At 40.6% G+C, this 13864-nt stretch overlaps 1 protein-coding gene across 4 annotated transcripts in view; it reads left to right on the forward strand.

Annotated features, from left to right (window-relative positions):
- The window catches only part of LOC105928038 (membrane-associated guanylate kinase, WW and PDZ domain-containing protein 3), a 171814-nt gene that overhangs the window by 127912 nt on the left and 30038 nt on the right, over positions 1 to 13864 (forward strand). For all 4 annotated transcript variants that reach the window (XM_012865109.3, XM_021317845.2, XM_012865107.3 and 1 more), the window contains exons 4-6: positions 8905 to 9111; positions 11991 to 12150; positions 13395 to 13474. In XM_012865109.3, the coding sequence (XP_012720563.2) occupies positions 8905 to 9111; positions 11991 to 12150; positions 13395 to 13474 (447 nt within the window). The remainder of the gene's footprint in view (positions 1 to 8904; positions 9112 to 11990; positions 12151 to 13394; positions 13475 to 13864) is intronic.

Raw genomic sequence — 13864 nt, forward strand, 5'->3', positions numbered from 1 at the left:
CTTTCCAGTTCTCAGGTTCTCCGTGCCTTCCTCGCAGCCCCACATTCACAGATGATGACACAGTGCGAGAGTAAACAAGTCTTCTTCTCTCAGTTGTTTTCGCGCTTTCTCCCCTTCCAGTCATAACCCCAAGGCAAACACGATAGTTGTCAGCGGCACCGCACGACCTCGGTAAAACCTCTGCGACGGCCCGGGTGAAATATTCTAATATGATGAAAGCGTTGTGCTGGTGGAACAATCATTTCCGCCAACAGCGCAGGAAGAGGTTTGTTGCATGTTAATCGGCTGCTCTTAATCCTGGCAAAACCGTCTCATCAAGGCAAAATGGAATCAAAGGGATGTGAAAGGAGAAAAAAAAATAAAAAGCTTTATTTTTTCAATTCGTTATTTTCTGTTTGACAGTGCACAGCTGCCTGTGTTGCCACGAAATCTTAATAAACTTGCATGCTTATATTTAGCTTCAAGCCCTTACCTTTACGTTTATTGTTTTTGTTGGCAGGTTCAGGTAAAATGTTGCCCGCAATCTATTAACATTCAACCGACGACGCGTGAATTTGTAAGCAGATGTAGCACCTGCTGGTGACCTTCTGCAAACCGGCCGGCCTCCTGATCCCACCGGCTGTTTACACAGGCACACATCAGGAGGACACACTTTGTGTTCTTACTTTCAAGTCATGCTTTATTCATGGGCTAAATCAGCGGGCCGCTCACAGACACAACCGGTGCGCTTAGCTCATCATCAAGCATCCAAAACATCGGCGCTGAGAGCGGTACCCCATCTTTTTCATCTTAAGCTGTTTATAAATGTTTAGAAGGCAGTACTGTGACGAGGTAAACACAAGATATAGTGTTGTGGCAAAGGTATTGATGCCTTAAACCTTTTTTTTATTTTTGGTGTCTTGTCACCAAGGTATTTTTGAGGTGATTTTAATATTTGTAGAGTAAAAAGAAAATGAGACATGTATGCATTGTAATTTCTGTTTTACAAATGAGTCTGAAAAGTGTGCCGGTGTTATTCCAACCCTTTTGCGGGAATAATAGCAGCAGCCTTTTGAGCGTGTGTCTCCACCAGCTTGGCACATCCACACTCTGACATTTTCACCCATTCTTATGAGAAACAGCTCAATTTCCGTAAAAATTGGATGTTGAGCGTCTGTGATCTTCTATTTTCAGTTCTTGCCACAGATTGTCCCACAGACTTTAAATGTGCCGTTCTGACAGATGGATATGATTTGGTCTGAACCATTCCATTGTAGGCCTGCCTGTTATGTTTAGAGTTATTGTCCTGCAAGAGAAACCTCCTCTCCTTGCTCAAGTATTTTGTGGCCTCCGGAATCACTTGATTTCCCTCCAGTGCTGAAAAGAGATCCTCGACATGACGCGTCCCCCTGATGCATATTGCGGGTGCTTGTTTGCATGTCTACCAAAGAATTTTATCACCGCTCTCATCTGAGCGGATCACCTTCTTCCACGTGTCGGCTGTGTCCCCTACAGGACTCGTGCGAAACTGCCTCAGCAACCTCTAATGGCTTTCTTTGACAACTCGACAATCTTGTCACTCTTCCAGAGTGGGAAGATTGTGGAGTTCACAACTGATAGTTGTCCTGTCAGCAGATTGTCCTTCATGAGGTGTTGATCATTACGACTCCTCCAAAGTTACAGCGAGAGCTTGGCAGCGTTTCTAATGAATGCTCGTCATTGCATCAGCTTAGGTGGGCTGCCATGTCTTTGTAGGTTAGTTGTTGTTGTTTTTTTTTCTTTAAATTAGCTTCAAATGATGAAATAGTTGGTGCTTCATAAGATGATAAAAGCTTGGGACATTGTTTCATAACACAACCCTGTCTCAAACTACTCAACAACTTTATGCCTGATCTGTGTGGCGTGTTTATACTGAGATGAAATAACACAAGTTGATTCAATTTTCCGATTAGGTGACTTTTAAAGGCACTAGATTTTATTCGGGGGTTAAGAGTGGCTAGAGATTAGTCTTATTATTTTTTTTAAAGTTAAGAAAATTAGACATAATTTACCTTCTGAGTCACAATTACACTCTACTTTGTGGTGGTCTGTCAGAGAAAATTCCATTGAAATACATTGACGTCTGTGTTTATTTGAAATACATTTGAAAATGTTTAAGAGGTTTACACACTTTAGCAAGGCATTGTGTTTTAAAAGTTGCTTACAGTAGTTAAGCTATTTATAATAAAGAGTATACACACTAAGAGATATTTAGTCTTAGAATGTCCACATCGTAACCTTTTCTTCTTATACAATGGGACTTGTGCAGTTTCTCTGCATCCGGATGTCTTGGAAAGTCAGATGGTCTTACTGTATTTATGTCATAAAGGAATTGGAAAAGAAGGATTTATCTCATTGCACAATGATTACGGCAATGACACAATAATCTCCCCATTCTCTTCAAGCTCATTCTTCTTGGCGGCAAATCCGAGCTGCTGTGAAATGGGAAAGGCTTTTCTAAAAGTCTGAGGGCGAAACCTCTGGTTGCATCAAAATGTACCATCACCGCGCCGTTCTGTCGATCCCTTTCTTCTGCATCTTTTGCCGCTTAGAAGTTTGAATTAAGAGATAAAGTCTAATCCCTTACCAAAGTGAAGAAGCCTTAAAGGTGAGCTCAGCGCCCCCCGCTTGATGTGCGTAGGTGCCTCTCGGCTTCTGTGTATTTCTGGACCTCTTTACCTTTCATGGATGAGATGACCCGAGGCGAAATCTTCCAACAGTATATAACAAAATGTCATTGCCAAAAAAAAATAAAAAAAAATTCTCATGGTGTAAACACATGTAATTTACAACATACCACGTGATCCTGACCAGTAAATCCCTTCCTCTGTTTGAATAAATCATCTAAGATTTCAAATATCAAGGAATGACAAACCAACAAGGGGATGTCATTCCTCTTTACCTGTAGCCAGGTGGGTTTTTCACCTTCTAATGTTGACCTTAGGCAGAGGGAGAGAAACGAGAGCAAACAGCAGTTGATGTGAAAGCGCGCTGAGCTTCTCGGCTCCCCGTGGACGCCCTCTTTGCAGTGTAAGCAGGACTTGCTGGCGATGAGCAGACGTGTGGATTAGCTCTTAAAGTTGGGAGGTATTGGTACGCTATCCTCGTGAGGGAGTACTCGGTTAGTAGTTTCTCCTTCCTCTTCCCTGGCTCTTAAGCCCGGTTAGCAGAAGGCACAGCATGGCTTCCGTGGAAGGCAGTGTTGATCTCCCAGCTGCACAGGGAACTTAAACAGAAGCTGGAAATAGTCGGACCGGGGAGCAGTATTTATTTCATTTAGTAGTGCTTGAAACGCAGCCCATATTCCTGTGAAAAGGAAGGAATAAACAAGGTCATTTGTCCTCTTGTATGGCTCACATGGGGTTCGGTCCTTCATTGAAGACCTCGTGAATTACCTTCAGTTTATTAGTGTACAGTAAGTGAGCTGTGCTCAAGGTACTGAACTAATGGGATTCTTAGCTAATCATAATGCTTCCACTAATAGTCCCAAATGACTTGCCTGAATGCTTATTATGTTAATGGCTCCTGCATTGTGTCTTTTTCTCCACTTTAAAATATTTTATTGCAGTCATTTCATATGAGATTTTTACCCTCCTTTATCAAAGACCTGGTCATAAATGGTCCTATTAATTCTTTTTTTTTTTTTTTTAACATTGATCAGACACACAATTTTAGCTACAAAATTCGTTGAATCACAACAGTCGTCGAAGATCAGTGTGTGCAATACCGCACCCGCAGAGGACTGATTGGAAGCAGTGTTTGGCAGGAAGTTAAATTTCATGTCAGCTACTTTAAGTGAATCTCACTGTTTCTCTATAAAAAATAATTTCAGCTGAAGATGGATTCTTGACCTTCCCATTCAGTTCTGAGCAGCTGCACTTTAAAAGAAGAGATTTCTTGTCATTTTAAGGTTAACGATAAACGATAGACACTGAAAATCTCACGGCTCCTTTGAAAGGACAGAGCAAAACAGCTCAACTAACTATCAGGCACAGAACAGCAAACAAAATGTAAACTACACACTCCTTGTTTACTGAGAGTAAGAATGCAGCACAAGGTCTGTTGTAGAGCTAAGACTTAAAACTAAAGCTCACCAATTTCCCAGAGGATAGCTCTTTTCTCTGATTCAGAAATTTACTTTTTTCTAATATGTGGAAAGAGCATATGGTGGCAAGAAAAACATTTTTAATGTGACAAACCCAGAGAATCTGCCAACAATCACATCAGCGTCTGCTCAGGACAAAGAGAAAAGTGCCTGTTGGGTCCGACACATGCCGTGGTATCAGTTCCTCAGGGGACTGGGAGTATCGCGTCAAATAGGCAGCTTCCTTCTCTGCCATCTCTTAGGCTGCTTGGAGACACGTCTGTCCACAGAGGACAGAGCTGCTTCCAGGGGCCCACAGAGGTCACTTTCAGATAGGACAGCAGTGTTGGTCTCTTTTGCTGCGGGTCTGAATGTCTGGAGCTTCTTCGTTTATGATTTGGAATCGGGTTGTTAGTGCTAAGAGGTTGTGTTCAAAAAGGTTACTGAATGAAGTAAAGCACAAACACTGACAGAAAAATAAGAAAATTGTGTCTTGCACAGCTTTACTCAGGAATAAAAAACGAAGTTTTGTTGTAGATGCAAAGCCAGCATTTGACTTTCCAAAGAAAGGCCGAGTACTGGTGACTTGGTTTGGTGAGGCTACTGGATTAGTTATTTTTTTTCTTCTGAGATCGCTGTCTTACTCAGGAAACCAGCATTCACGTGTCAATCGGGCCAATCAGAGTTGGATTCAAAGTTTATGAGTTTTACGACGTCATAGAACCAACGAGCTAAAGCAAGAACAAAACTGACCAGAAAATTGTGCCGACGTGACATATTATCCATGATGGTTTCATTGACTCTAAGAAATAGTCCACTGAAGGAATGATGTTTGTGCTAACTAAAAATCTGTTTCACTTTAAGGACTTTCACAAAATCAACATTCAGTGTGAAGCTTAAAAGGAATAAACTTTACATTATTAAATGTTATTAAAAGGCACTGGCCTAATCTTTGTAGAAAATACTTTACTTTTGATTAACTAAGAGTTATCCTTATTCAAATAGCATTTAGCTACCAGATACGAGATTAGGAAAATAAAAAGCCAAATTTTAAAGGGTGTTACATTTTGGTGAGTAAATGGATTTCCCATTCCTTTATGTCTACACCTCATCTAAACCTTGGTGGCCGAGTTGCCAAAGTTTAGGGAGAATGGTGAGGCCATTGTAATGAATGTAACATGTTTGTTAATACCAGTGAATATTGTATTCCCAATATTCAATAATATCCCAATGTCATGTTTTCCTAATATCATGCATCCTTCTAAGAAGCTCTTTGTATGTCCATGCTGCCCTTGATAGGGTACATACATATAACAACATCAATTACTATAACTATGCAGACGACACACAGCTCTACATCGCCATGTCACCAGGTGACCACAAACCCATTCAAGTGCTGAGTAAATGCTTAGAAGAAATCAGTGCATGGATGTGCCAAAAATTCCTACAGTTGAATAAAAACAAAACTAATAATAATAAAAAAAAGTTATAATTTTTGGACCAATACAGGAGCGATCAAAAGTTTGAACACAGATTCAGCTGCTTCAGCTAGTAACCACCAATCAGGCCCGAAATCTGGGTGCAGTGATGGACATCTAAACACAATTACAAAGTCGGCCTTCTGTCACCTGAAGAACATTTGCTGGATTAAAGGACTGATGTCTCAGCAAGATCTCAAAATACTAATCCATGCATTTATATTTAGTAGAATTTATTACTGCAACGGTGTTTTCATAGGTCTGCCAAAAAAGTGGATCAGACAGCTGCAGCTGACCCAGAATGCTGCTGCCTGCGTCCTCACTAATACTAAAAAAGTAGAGCACATCACCCCAGGTCTAAAGTCCTTACACTATCTCAGAGAATAGACTTTAAAATACTTCCATAAGTCTATAAATCACTGAATGGCCTAGCACCTAAATCCATCAGTGTATCAACCCTCCAGAATACTAATGTTTTCTGGCTCCAGCCTACTCTGCATAACCAGAACCAGAACCAAACACGAAGAAGCAACATTTAGCTCTTATGCTCCACTTATCCGGAACAAACTCCAAGAAGACTGTAAATGTGCTGAAACCCTGAGTTCCTTTAAATAAAGGTTAAAACCTATTTGTTTTAGCCTTTAAATGTTAATGTTGAAGTTTGTAGTCCAACTTCTCTTGTATCTTAACCTGCTGCTACTATTCCACTGCAATGCACTTTCCTCTGTAATGTTCTCTTGTCTGTTCACCTACAGTCTTGTTTCTGAAACGCTTTAGAAATAAACTTGCCTTGCCTTACTTGGTTGTTTAGTAAAGACTTTTTTTTTTTTTGGCCAGGAGAGAATTAGAGGTCATATGTGCCAGACTCTCACAGTGGGCCTATCTTGCTATTTTGGTTTCTACTGAATTGCAGCGATTCTGTGGTCCTCTGTTTTTTAAGATGAACTTAGTCGGTGGTCCAAAACTGACCTGCTGATCTCTAATTTGTCCCCGAGGAATACTAATATTCTGCCAAATGGACGTCTACTACCATCTAGTTCTTGTGGAGCGCCGGTGGGGTGCTAACGAGTCGCGCGTTTAAGGGACAGAAAGAAGGAAAAGGAGATTAAATTGCATCTGAATGTGAATGGAGCCATAGGTCATAGCTGAATGGTTGCTTGACGTTGTATCTGTCTGCTCTGTCTGATTGTGGCAAGATGAAGGGGCTCATGACCTTGTGCAGCCTCTACAGGGTGTCATTGACAGCAGGAATCTCTTTCATTTCCAGTAGCTGAGCCCACCACCATGAAATGGCTTGCACTCTCTTTAGAGTCGGCTCACTCCTCTCCAGCTCATCAACCCCGTGACACGAGGTTCAGAAGCACCGCCGGACAAGCTTCCCGGGCTCATCTGCTTACGAGGCTTCCCGCCATTCGTAGTGGCAAACGGTGCCACAAATCTTCACTGACACGCTGCTTTCCTCTGCTTCTATGTATGCGGCACTCATTTATCAGGGGCCAAGACACATGTTTGTAAGTAATTAATCACAGAGGTATAGCGTCTGGCTGATGAATGCCAGCGTGCAGCGGGAGACAGGCAGGGATTAGGCGGCAACACCCAATCTCTCCCCGCCATCGTTATGCAACCCCTGTTAATGAAGCCATCTTTGACAAATGCGGATGAGTGTCATTTTGTAAACACACAGTTGCATGTCAAGCGGGGCAGGGGCCGGCTTTCATCCAGCCTCCCCTCTCCTCCTCGATCTTCCCCGCCGCTCTGAGGGACGTCTGCGATCGTCGCACTAACCCAGTTTGCTTTGCATTGTCGTCAGGGTGCCTGCGGACACGAGGCCGGGTTCATGATGCGCTCACTTTTCAGAAAAGCGGTTGTGGTGTAAGAGTTAGTGCCATAAAAGCTGCTGGAATGACTGTGATGTTGTCCTCAGAGCCCTCTGTTCTTTGCACTTTATGCTGATGTCAGCTTCCTATCCCCCCCCCATATGCTATAAAAAGATCTAGAGTTGATAAATGCTGCTCCCACAAAAGCAGACTTTTTTATGTTGGTGCGTTAAAGCTTAAGTACATCAAAAGCACATAATATCATACTTCCATTCACAACTGGGACTAAATTGAAGTATGATCAAAATTATGGCAGCTAATTAAATTGCCAGAGATTCCTATTCCCCTGTGGTATTTCTCTACATACTTTAATTAATCTAATTATATTTCTTGTTTTAGCCGAGATTGCTTATTATAAGAACTATGTAAATATTTTATCTCGCAAATGGATTGCCACGAAATAATCTGGTCGTTTTAGTGTAAACACATCTGACAGCGCAACATTTAGAAAACAAATAATCATAATAAATGGTGGGGATATAAATTAGCGGGCACATTATTTATAATCTTAATGGAGGTGGAATAATTACTTATTCTGTGCCTAGATTGCATTCCACATACTGCTCACCAGCCCATAGATAGATGGATCCACTGATGAGTTAAATGAGAAAATAATTTAACAAAGTTTTGCACTCCAGCCCCTTCTCTTTCGGGGTGCTGTGATCCCTTTGAATATTTATACTCAACATACGCAAGGAGGTCTTTCTTCATCAAGGAAAGAAAAAAAAAAAAGATAAAGTGAGAGATAGATAATTGCTGTATTCAATGATCAGCGTAATTAGTTGCTGGCAAATTTCAAGTGAAGTGATTTTAAAGTTATATGAGTCATGACAGCGCTGTGGTGCAGTTATGGAGGGAAAACAAAGCAGAAGGTTAAGAGACGTGACAATCATGCAGAGGACAGAGTCTCGGAAACGCGGAACTACGGAGTCTGAAGAGCTGCTATGTGACATTTTGAGACTATAATCAGTTTATCTGATTAATGTTAGATATACTGGTTGAAATCTCACCTAGAATAAACAGAAGGCCACGCTTTACAATAAGGCTCCCCTATAGATGGCTAACAAATAGTTCATGGATGTCTTATTAATCAATCTGTTGACACTTTATAACTCATTTATAAGCGTTTATTATGCATTAGTTAAGGGTTGAGCCTCAATATTTGGCAAGAAACAGTTTTGTCTCTTGCTCGCCCTTAATTAACGCATAATAAACACTTCTGAATGAGTCATAGAGTGTTTACAGATTAATAACATATGTATAAACTATTTAATAGCCCTCTATAAGGAGGGCCTTATGATAAAGTGGTACCAACAGAAGATATGCACAGGTCGCAGAGATTTATCACCGTTTGCATTCTTGATGATCTGAACTCAAACTTGTATCTTTCTGTTTGTAGCGTCCATCACGTTTCTGTCTCCCTCTCCTTCTCTCTTTCATCACCAAGGTAACTACTATGGGACCCCGAAGCCGCCGGCAGAGCCCAACCTAGTGCAGCCTGACCTGGTGGACCAGGTGCTGTTTGATGAGGATTTCAGCGGCGAAGTCCCCAGGAAGCGCACCACCTCAGTCAGTAAGATGGATAGGAAGGATAGTGCTGTACCGGAGGAGGAGGACGATGATGAAAGGCCCCCGCTGGTCAATGGATTGCCTGGTCAGTTGATTTCAAAGCACAGCATGCTATGTGAAAATCTCCCCAGAGAGGTCTATGTAACTATTTTCTTGCAGTTTAAACACTGTTGCATGTCTGCTGACTGTGCACATTTTTAAAGGCCTGCTGCGTGTTTGAGTGGATCCTGTTTAGCTGCACTCATTTTGAAAAGCTTGCTGAACAAGGCTTGGAATTCTCCTTTAGCTTCGTATGTGTTTGTCAAGATATTTGATGGATCCGGCTAAAATTAAAACAGATCGCATAGAAAAAGAAAATGTCGTTTTTAGGTTCCTTTGTCAACATTGTCACAGTAAGCATTAAGTTAAAGACTCTCTTGCAAAGCGTCATCCAGACGCAGTGAGCCCGACTTGTCTGGTAGGCAATAACAATGGCAGTCATGCATGTTGAAAGCACTTGTGTGGCACCGCTTAGGGTGCCGGGTAAACGCGAAAGACAACGGCAAACACTTCTCTGGTTCAGAATATAAAATACTTAGATGCTTCAAACATGAACTAAATCATTCTACAGATTACTTAAACCAGAGTTTGATATTTTTATAAAACATAGATTATATTAGTGAAAGCTCAGACTTGGAATGTCCTCCCTGACCATCTGAGAGAACCACAGACTATTGAGACTGAAAAACATTAATTTTTAGCAGAACTTATGAGTTTTAACCTTGAATGAAAATGTTGTTTTATTTTGTTTACACTGATATTTTACCTGTAGCATTTTGAGGTTTGTCTTAAATGTAAAGGGCATTACAAATAATATGTATTATTATTATTATTATTATTATTATTATTATTATTATTATTATTATTATTATTATTATTATTATTATTATTATTAATAGTTTTATTATCGTTTGTTTTATTAGTATTAGTATTGTTGTTATAAATAATAATAATAATAATACCTAATTAGTTTTATTATCATTATTATTATATTAATAATAATGATAATAATATTGTTATATTATTAATTAATATTATTATCATTAATAATACTAATAATACTACTACTACTAATAATAATAATAATAATAATAATAGTATTGTTATTATAAATAATAATAATAATACTTTTTTGTTTTTAAGACCAATTAATGTCAATTAAGTCAATTGAGTCAATTAATGCAAAAAAAATCTATATTGACTGGTTGAACTTTTGTTTGATTCAAAACTACTACGTCTATCAAAGAACCTGTTGCAATCTTTTTTCTCTTTATGCGTTAACACTCCTCAAAAAGAAATTATAAAATCAGAATCAGGAACTCAGTTCTCAAAGTGGACCTGACCTCCCTGCTGGCCAGGAAAGGTATGATTGATGCATCTCTAAACTTAACAAAACTGTAACTTTGTGCAGCCAGTTCACTTTATCACGGGTCACCTTGACAGCGTCTGAGAGTTCAATCAGCTCAACTCCTCGGCTCTCTAAGGAGCAAATCTCCCCTTAAAGCTTTCAAGGAGAAAACTCCCGTGACAGAAGTGGGTTACATGCTTTGCAACATACCTGCCGTTTTTTTTTTTTTTTTTTTTTCTTTTTTTCCCCAGCCAGAGAACTGGGGTTAACAGTGAAGCAAGTCCAAGCTGAAAATAATTTCTCAAGAATGAAACATTGTTTTGACAGAAGCTGCTCAAACACTGCTTGCTCAGCTGCACAAAGGCTTCACAGAGCTCCGATGTCTGTTTACCCAACGGCTCTGTCATATTGAAATCAAACACTAAATGATCCAGGAGTTCTTTTTATGGAAAGAAACCGGTCACAAATGGCTGCTTTGCCGAAGTGCTGCAGCAGAGCGATCTCAGACCAGCCATAGATGGACAGAACAAGCTTGGTGGAATGTAAAAAAAAAAAAAAAGAGGTTCATGGAAAATGTGAGCGCAGTTTTTCTAAACTCTTCATCAACGCTCGGACTGTCGTTATCAACTACAGCCCTACCGTCAAGCGGGCCCTCACCCTGCTTTGAACCCTGCTGATGAACTCGACTTTCCTTTGGGCCATTCCCTCAGGCTGGTTCTCAAAGTGTCTGCACGACGAGCGCGCCTCTTCAAACATGCCATGTGCATTTTGTCTCTGTAAAGATGAGGCACCAGTGTGTGTTTTTGATCTCGGAGGCAGAAGAAGACCGCTCAAGAAGAGGCACATCACCAACATGCTGCTGAAGAACAGCGTCTTCAGATTTAAAAAAAATAAAAATAAATAAATAAATCTTAGGAACCATGTAGAATAATTCATTTTGCAAACATTAATGCTTTGAAATGTTTCCGTTGTGTGCGTCGGACGTTACATCTTTTGCAGTTGTTTTCCATTGTTGGGAGGGTTGGCTCTACATAAAAAGGAAAGGATGAAAAGCTCTTGTCTTTCATCTTTCATAACCATCTTCTGAGAAATAAAAGCATTGAGTGCTAAGTGAATTAGCCGGGTCCTTTGTTGCACGTTTCATGTTCGTTACACTGTGGTCTCTCATTAAAACGTCTGCAAATATGAGCGTGCGTCAGTGGAAACGGCATTGAAGAATAGCGAAATAGAAAATGGCTTCTGAGCTCAGATGGCTCTGTCCGTGCGAATTCTCACCTCTGTCACTGAAAGCTGTGGGGAATATACATATATACATAGGCAAAGGGGCTAACAGCAGGCTGTGGGAAATGCAAAACAACCCTTTCGGCAGACCCATACACGCACATACTGGATATCATCGCTTCCATGCAAATCCCATGAGCAGAATATCCTCTCCCTTTACTCCCCTGCAGCCACTAATATAAAGTAGCTGGCCTCTGTGTTTCTGCGGTCGAACTTCTAGCTGTGTTTCTTTTGTCTATTTTTAGACCCCCCCCCCCCTATTTTTTTTTTTTAACATGTCCATCCACTCTCTCTAGAGCACAAAGACTGGAGGAAAACGGTGCCCAGCTACAATCAGTCCAGCAGCGCCATGGACTTCCGTACATGGAGCTCTCTTCCCCGTGATGACAGCCTGGAGCCCCTGCCTTACAACTGGGAGATGGCGTACACCGAGACTGGCATGGTCTACTTCATAGAGTGAGTGAGACGGGGCTGATGTGAGAAAAGCTTGTCATCTAACACGCTGACGAGAGCAAAATAACATAAAACGAAACTGTTTCGAAAGAACGTATATAAAAATGAGAAAGTTGTGTGTTTAATTTGTGTTTAAGCAAATGGATTATCTGTTGAAACATTCACGATGTGCAGGATTGATATGGTCAAAACGGCGAATGGCTGGATGTAGGCTAATATATTTCAAAGTGCAGTGCATACATCTTATAGTCCGGATGTAAATAATAGATTTTGGTCAGCGGCATGGACTTTCTAAACTTGATGACCGCACCTGATTTAGATGATCGTGGCTGAGATGCTGAAGGTCATACGGCGAGCAGGAAGCTTTGTGATTATGGCAAATATAGGTTCATTATCGGTGACTTTGCAATATTCAGTTGCAATCAGGTGTTTTTTCCAGCCCTGGTCTGTTCGCCTGATGTTGAAATTAATTCATATTAACTGTCTGTCAAAGTGCAACAATGAGTTATGTGTTGCAGGCGATGCTAGAAAGTAGTTTCAGTGTTTAATCTCATTTAATAACAAGTAGCAAGCTTACTTTTATGACTAGCAATACAAATTCCTGGCAAATGATGCTTTTGTGTCCTTTATTCCATTTCTTTTATCATCCCTGGGTTGGCAAGAATAGCACGATCTCTTTGGTAAAATTTGCTTTTGTTTGTTCTTGATAACAAAGAGAATTTTACAAGTTTAAAGAAAACAGCGTAACTCTTCAGTGTTATTTTTTGTTCTTGTTCAACTCCACGTCGCACGGGTTCTAGATATTAGATTTTCCAGGGAGATATTTTAAGCCCTTTACACAAAACCAGCTTCATTTCTCTTCGCGCCGTTGAGAAGCAAACATATATTTCTCAGGCCTGGTCATTAGTGTTTGATTGTCTTTCATTCATATTTGGCTGTAAGCCGCTTATCTCCAGAGCTATTAGAAGACTATTGAGATTTTCATGTTGATTACACACCCCAGATATTTAATCCATTTGAGGGAAAATGAGACATGTTTTACATTCAGAGGATTTAGTAATTCTCCAAGAAAAGGCCACCTTAACATAAACACAGCTGAACAGAAAGCAACGGGCCTGTCTGTGTTAAGTCCACTAACTTGAGCCTGGCAGTCTTTTAGTCACTTCTTTTGCTTCAGCTCCTGTTTCCCCTCTAGTACAAGTCCATATTGTTGATATTTTTCTGTCTGCTGCTTTTCTGCTCCGCAGTCACAATACAAAGACAACCACGTGGTTGGACCCCCGCTTGGCAAAGAAGGCAAAGCCCCCAGAGAAGTGTGAGGATGGCGGTACGTACTGTGCCTCTCTAGTTTACTCACGCATATTATATAGCTCTGTTAACCGCTGCACGTGTTCAGAAAAATGCATTAGCCCAGATCTATCCATATGCTCTGCTGCGTTACGTAATCCATGGCTAACATTTTAACCAGAATAATAAAGTCTATGTGTTTAACTTGGTTTTGAGAGGTTGTGACTCCTAAAAGTAACCCCCTCAGGACGGTGGCCTAAATGTGGTGAAATCTGGAACCAGGCGCCTCCTTAAAGGAATCATGGATGTGCTACTTGCGTGTTCCCGGGATGCTAATGTTGTTTTTAAGTGCAGACAGAACGCGGAGAGGCCCCTTTTGAAAGAGTGGGACCCTTCAGCAAGTTTTTAATGGATTTTTACAACAAAAACC

This window comes from Fundulus heteroclitus, chromosome 20 (assembly GCF_011125445.2).
Source record: "Fundulus heteroclitus isolate FHET01 chromosome 20, MU-UCD_Fhet_4.1, whole genome shotgun sequence".
NCBI classification, from domain to species: Eukaryota; Metazoa; Chordata; class Actinopteri; order Cyprinodontiformes; family Fundulidae; genus Fundulus; species Fundulus heteroclitus.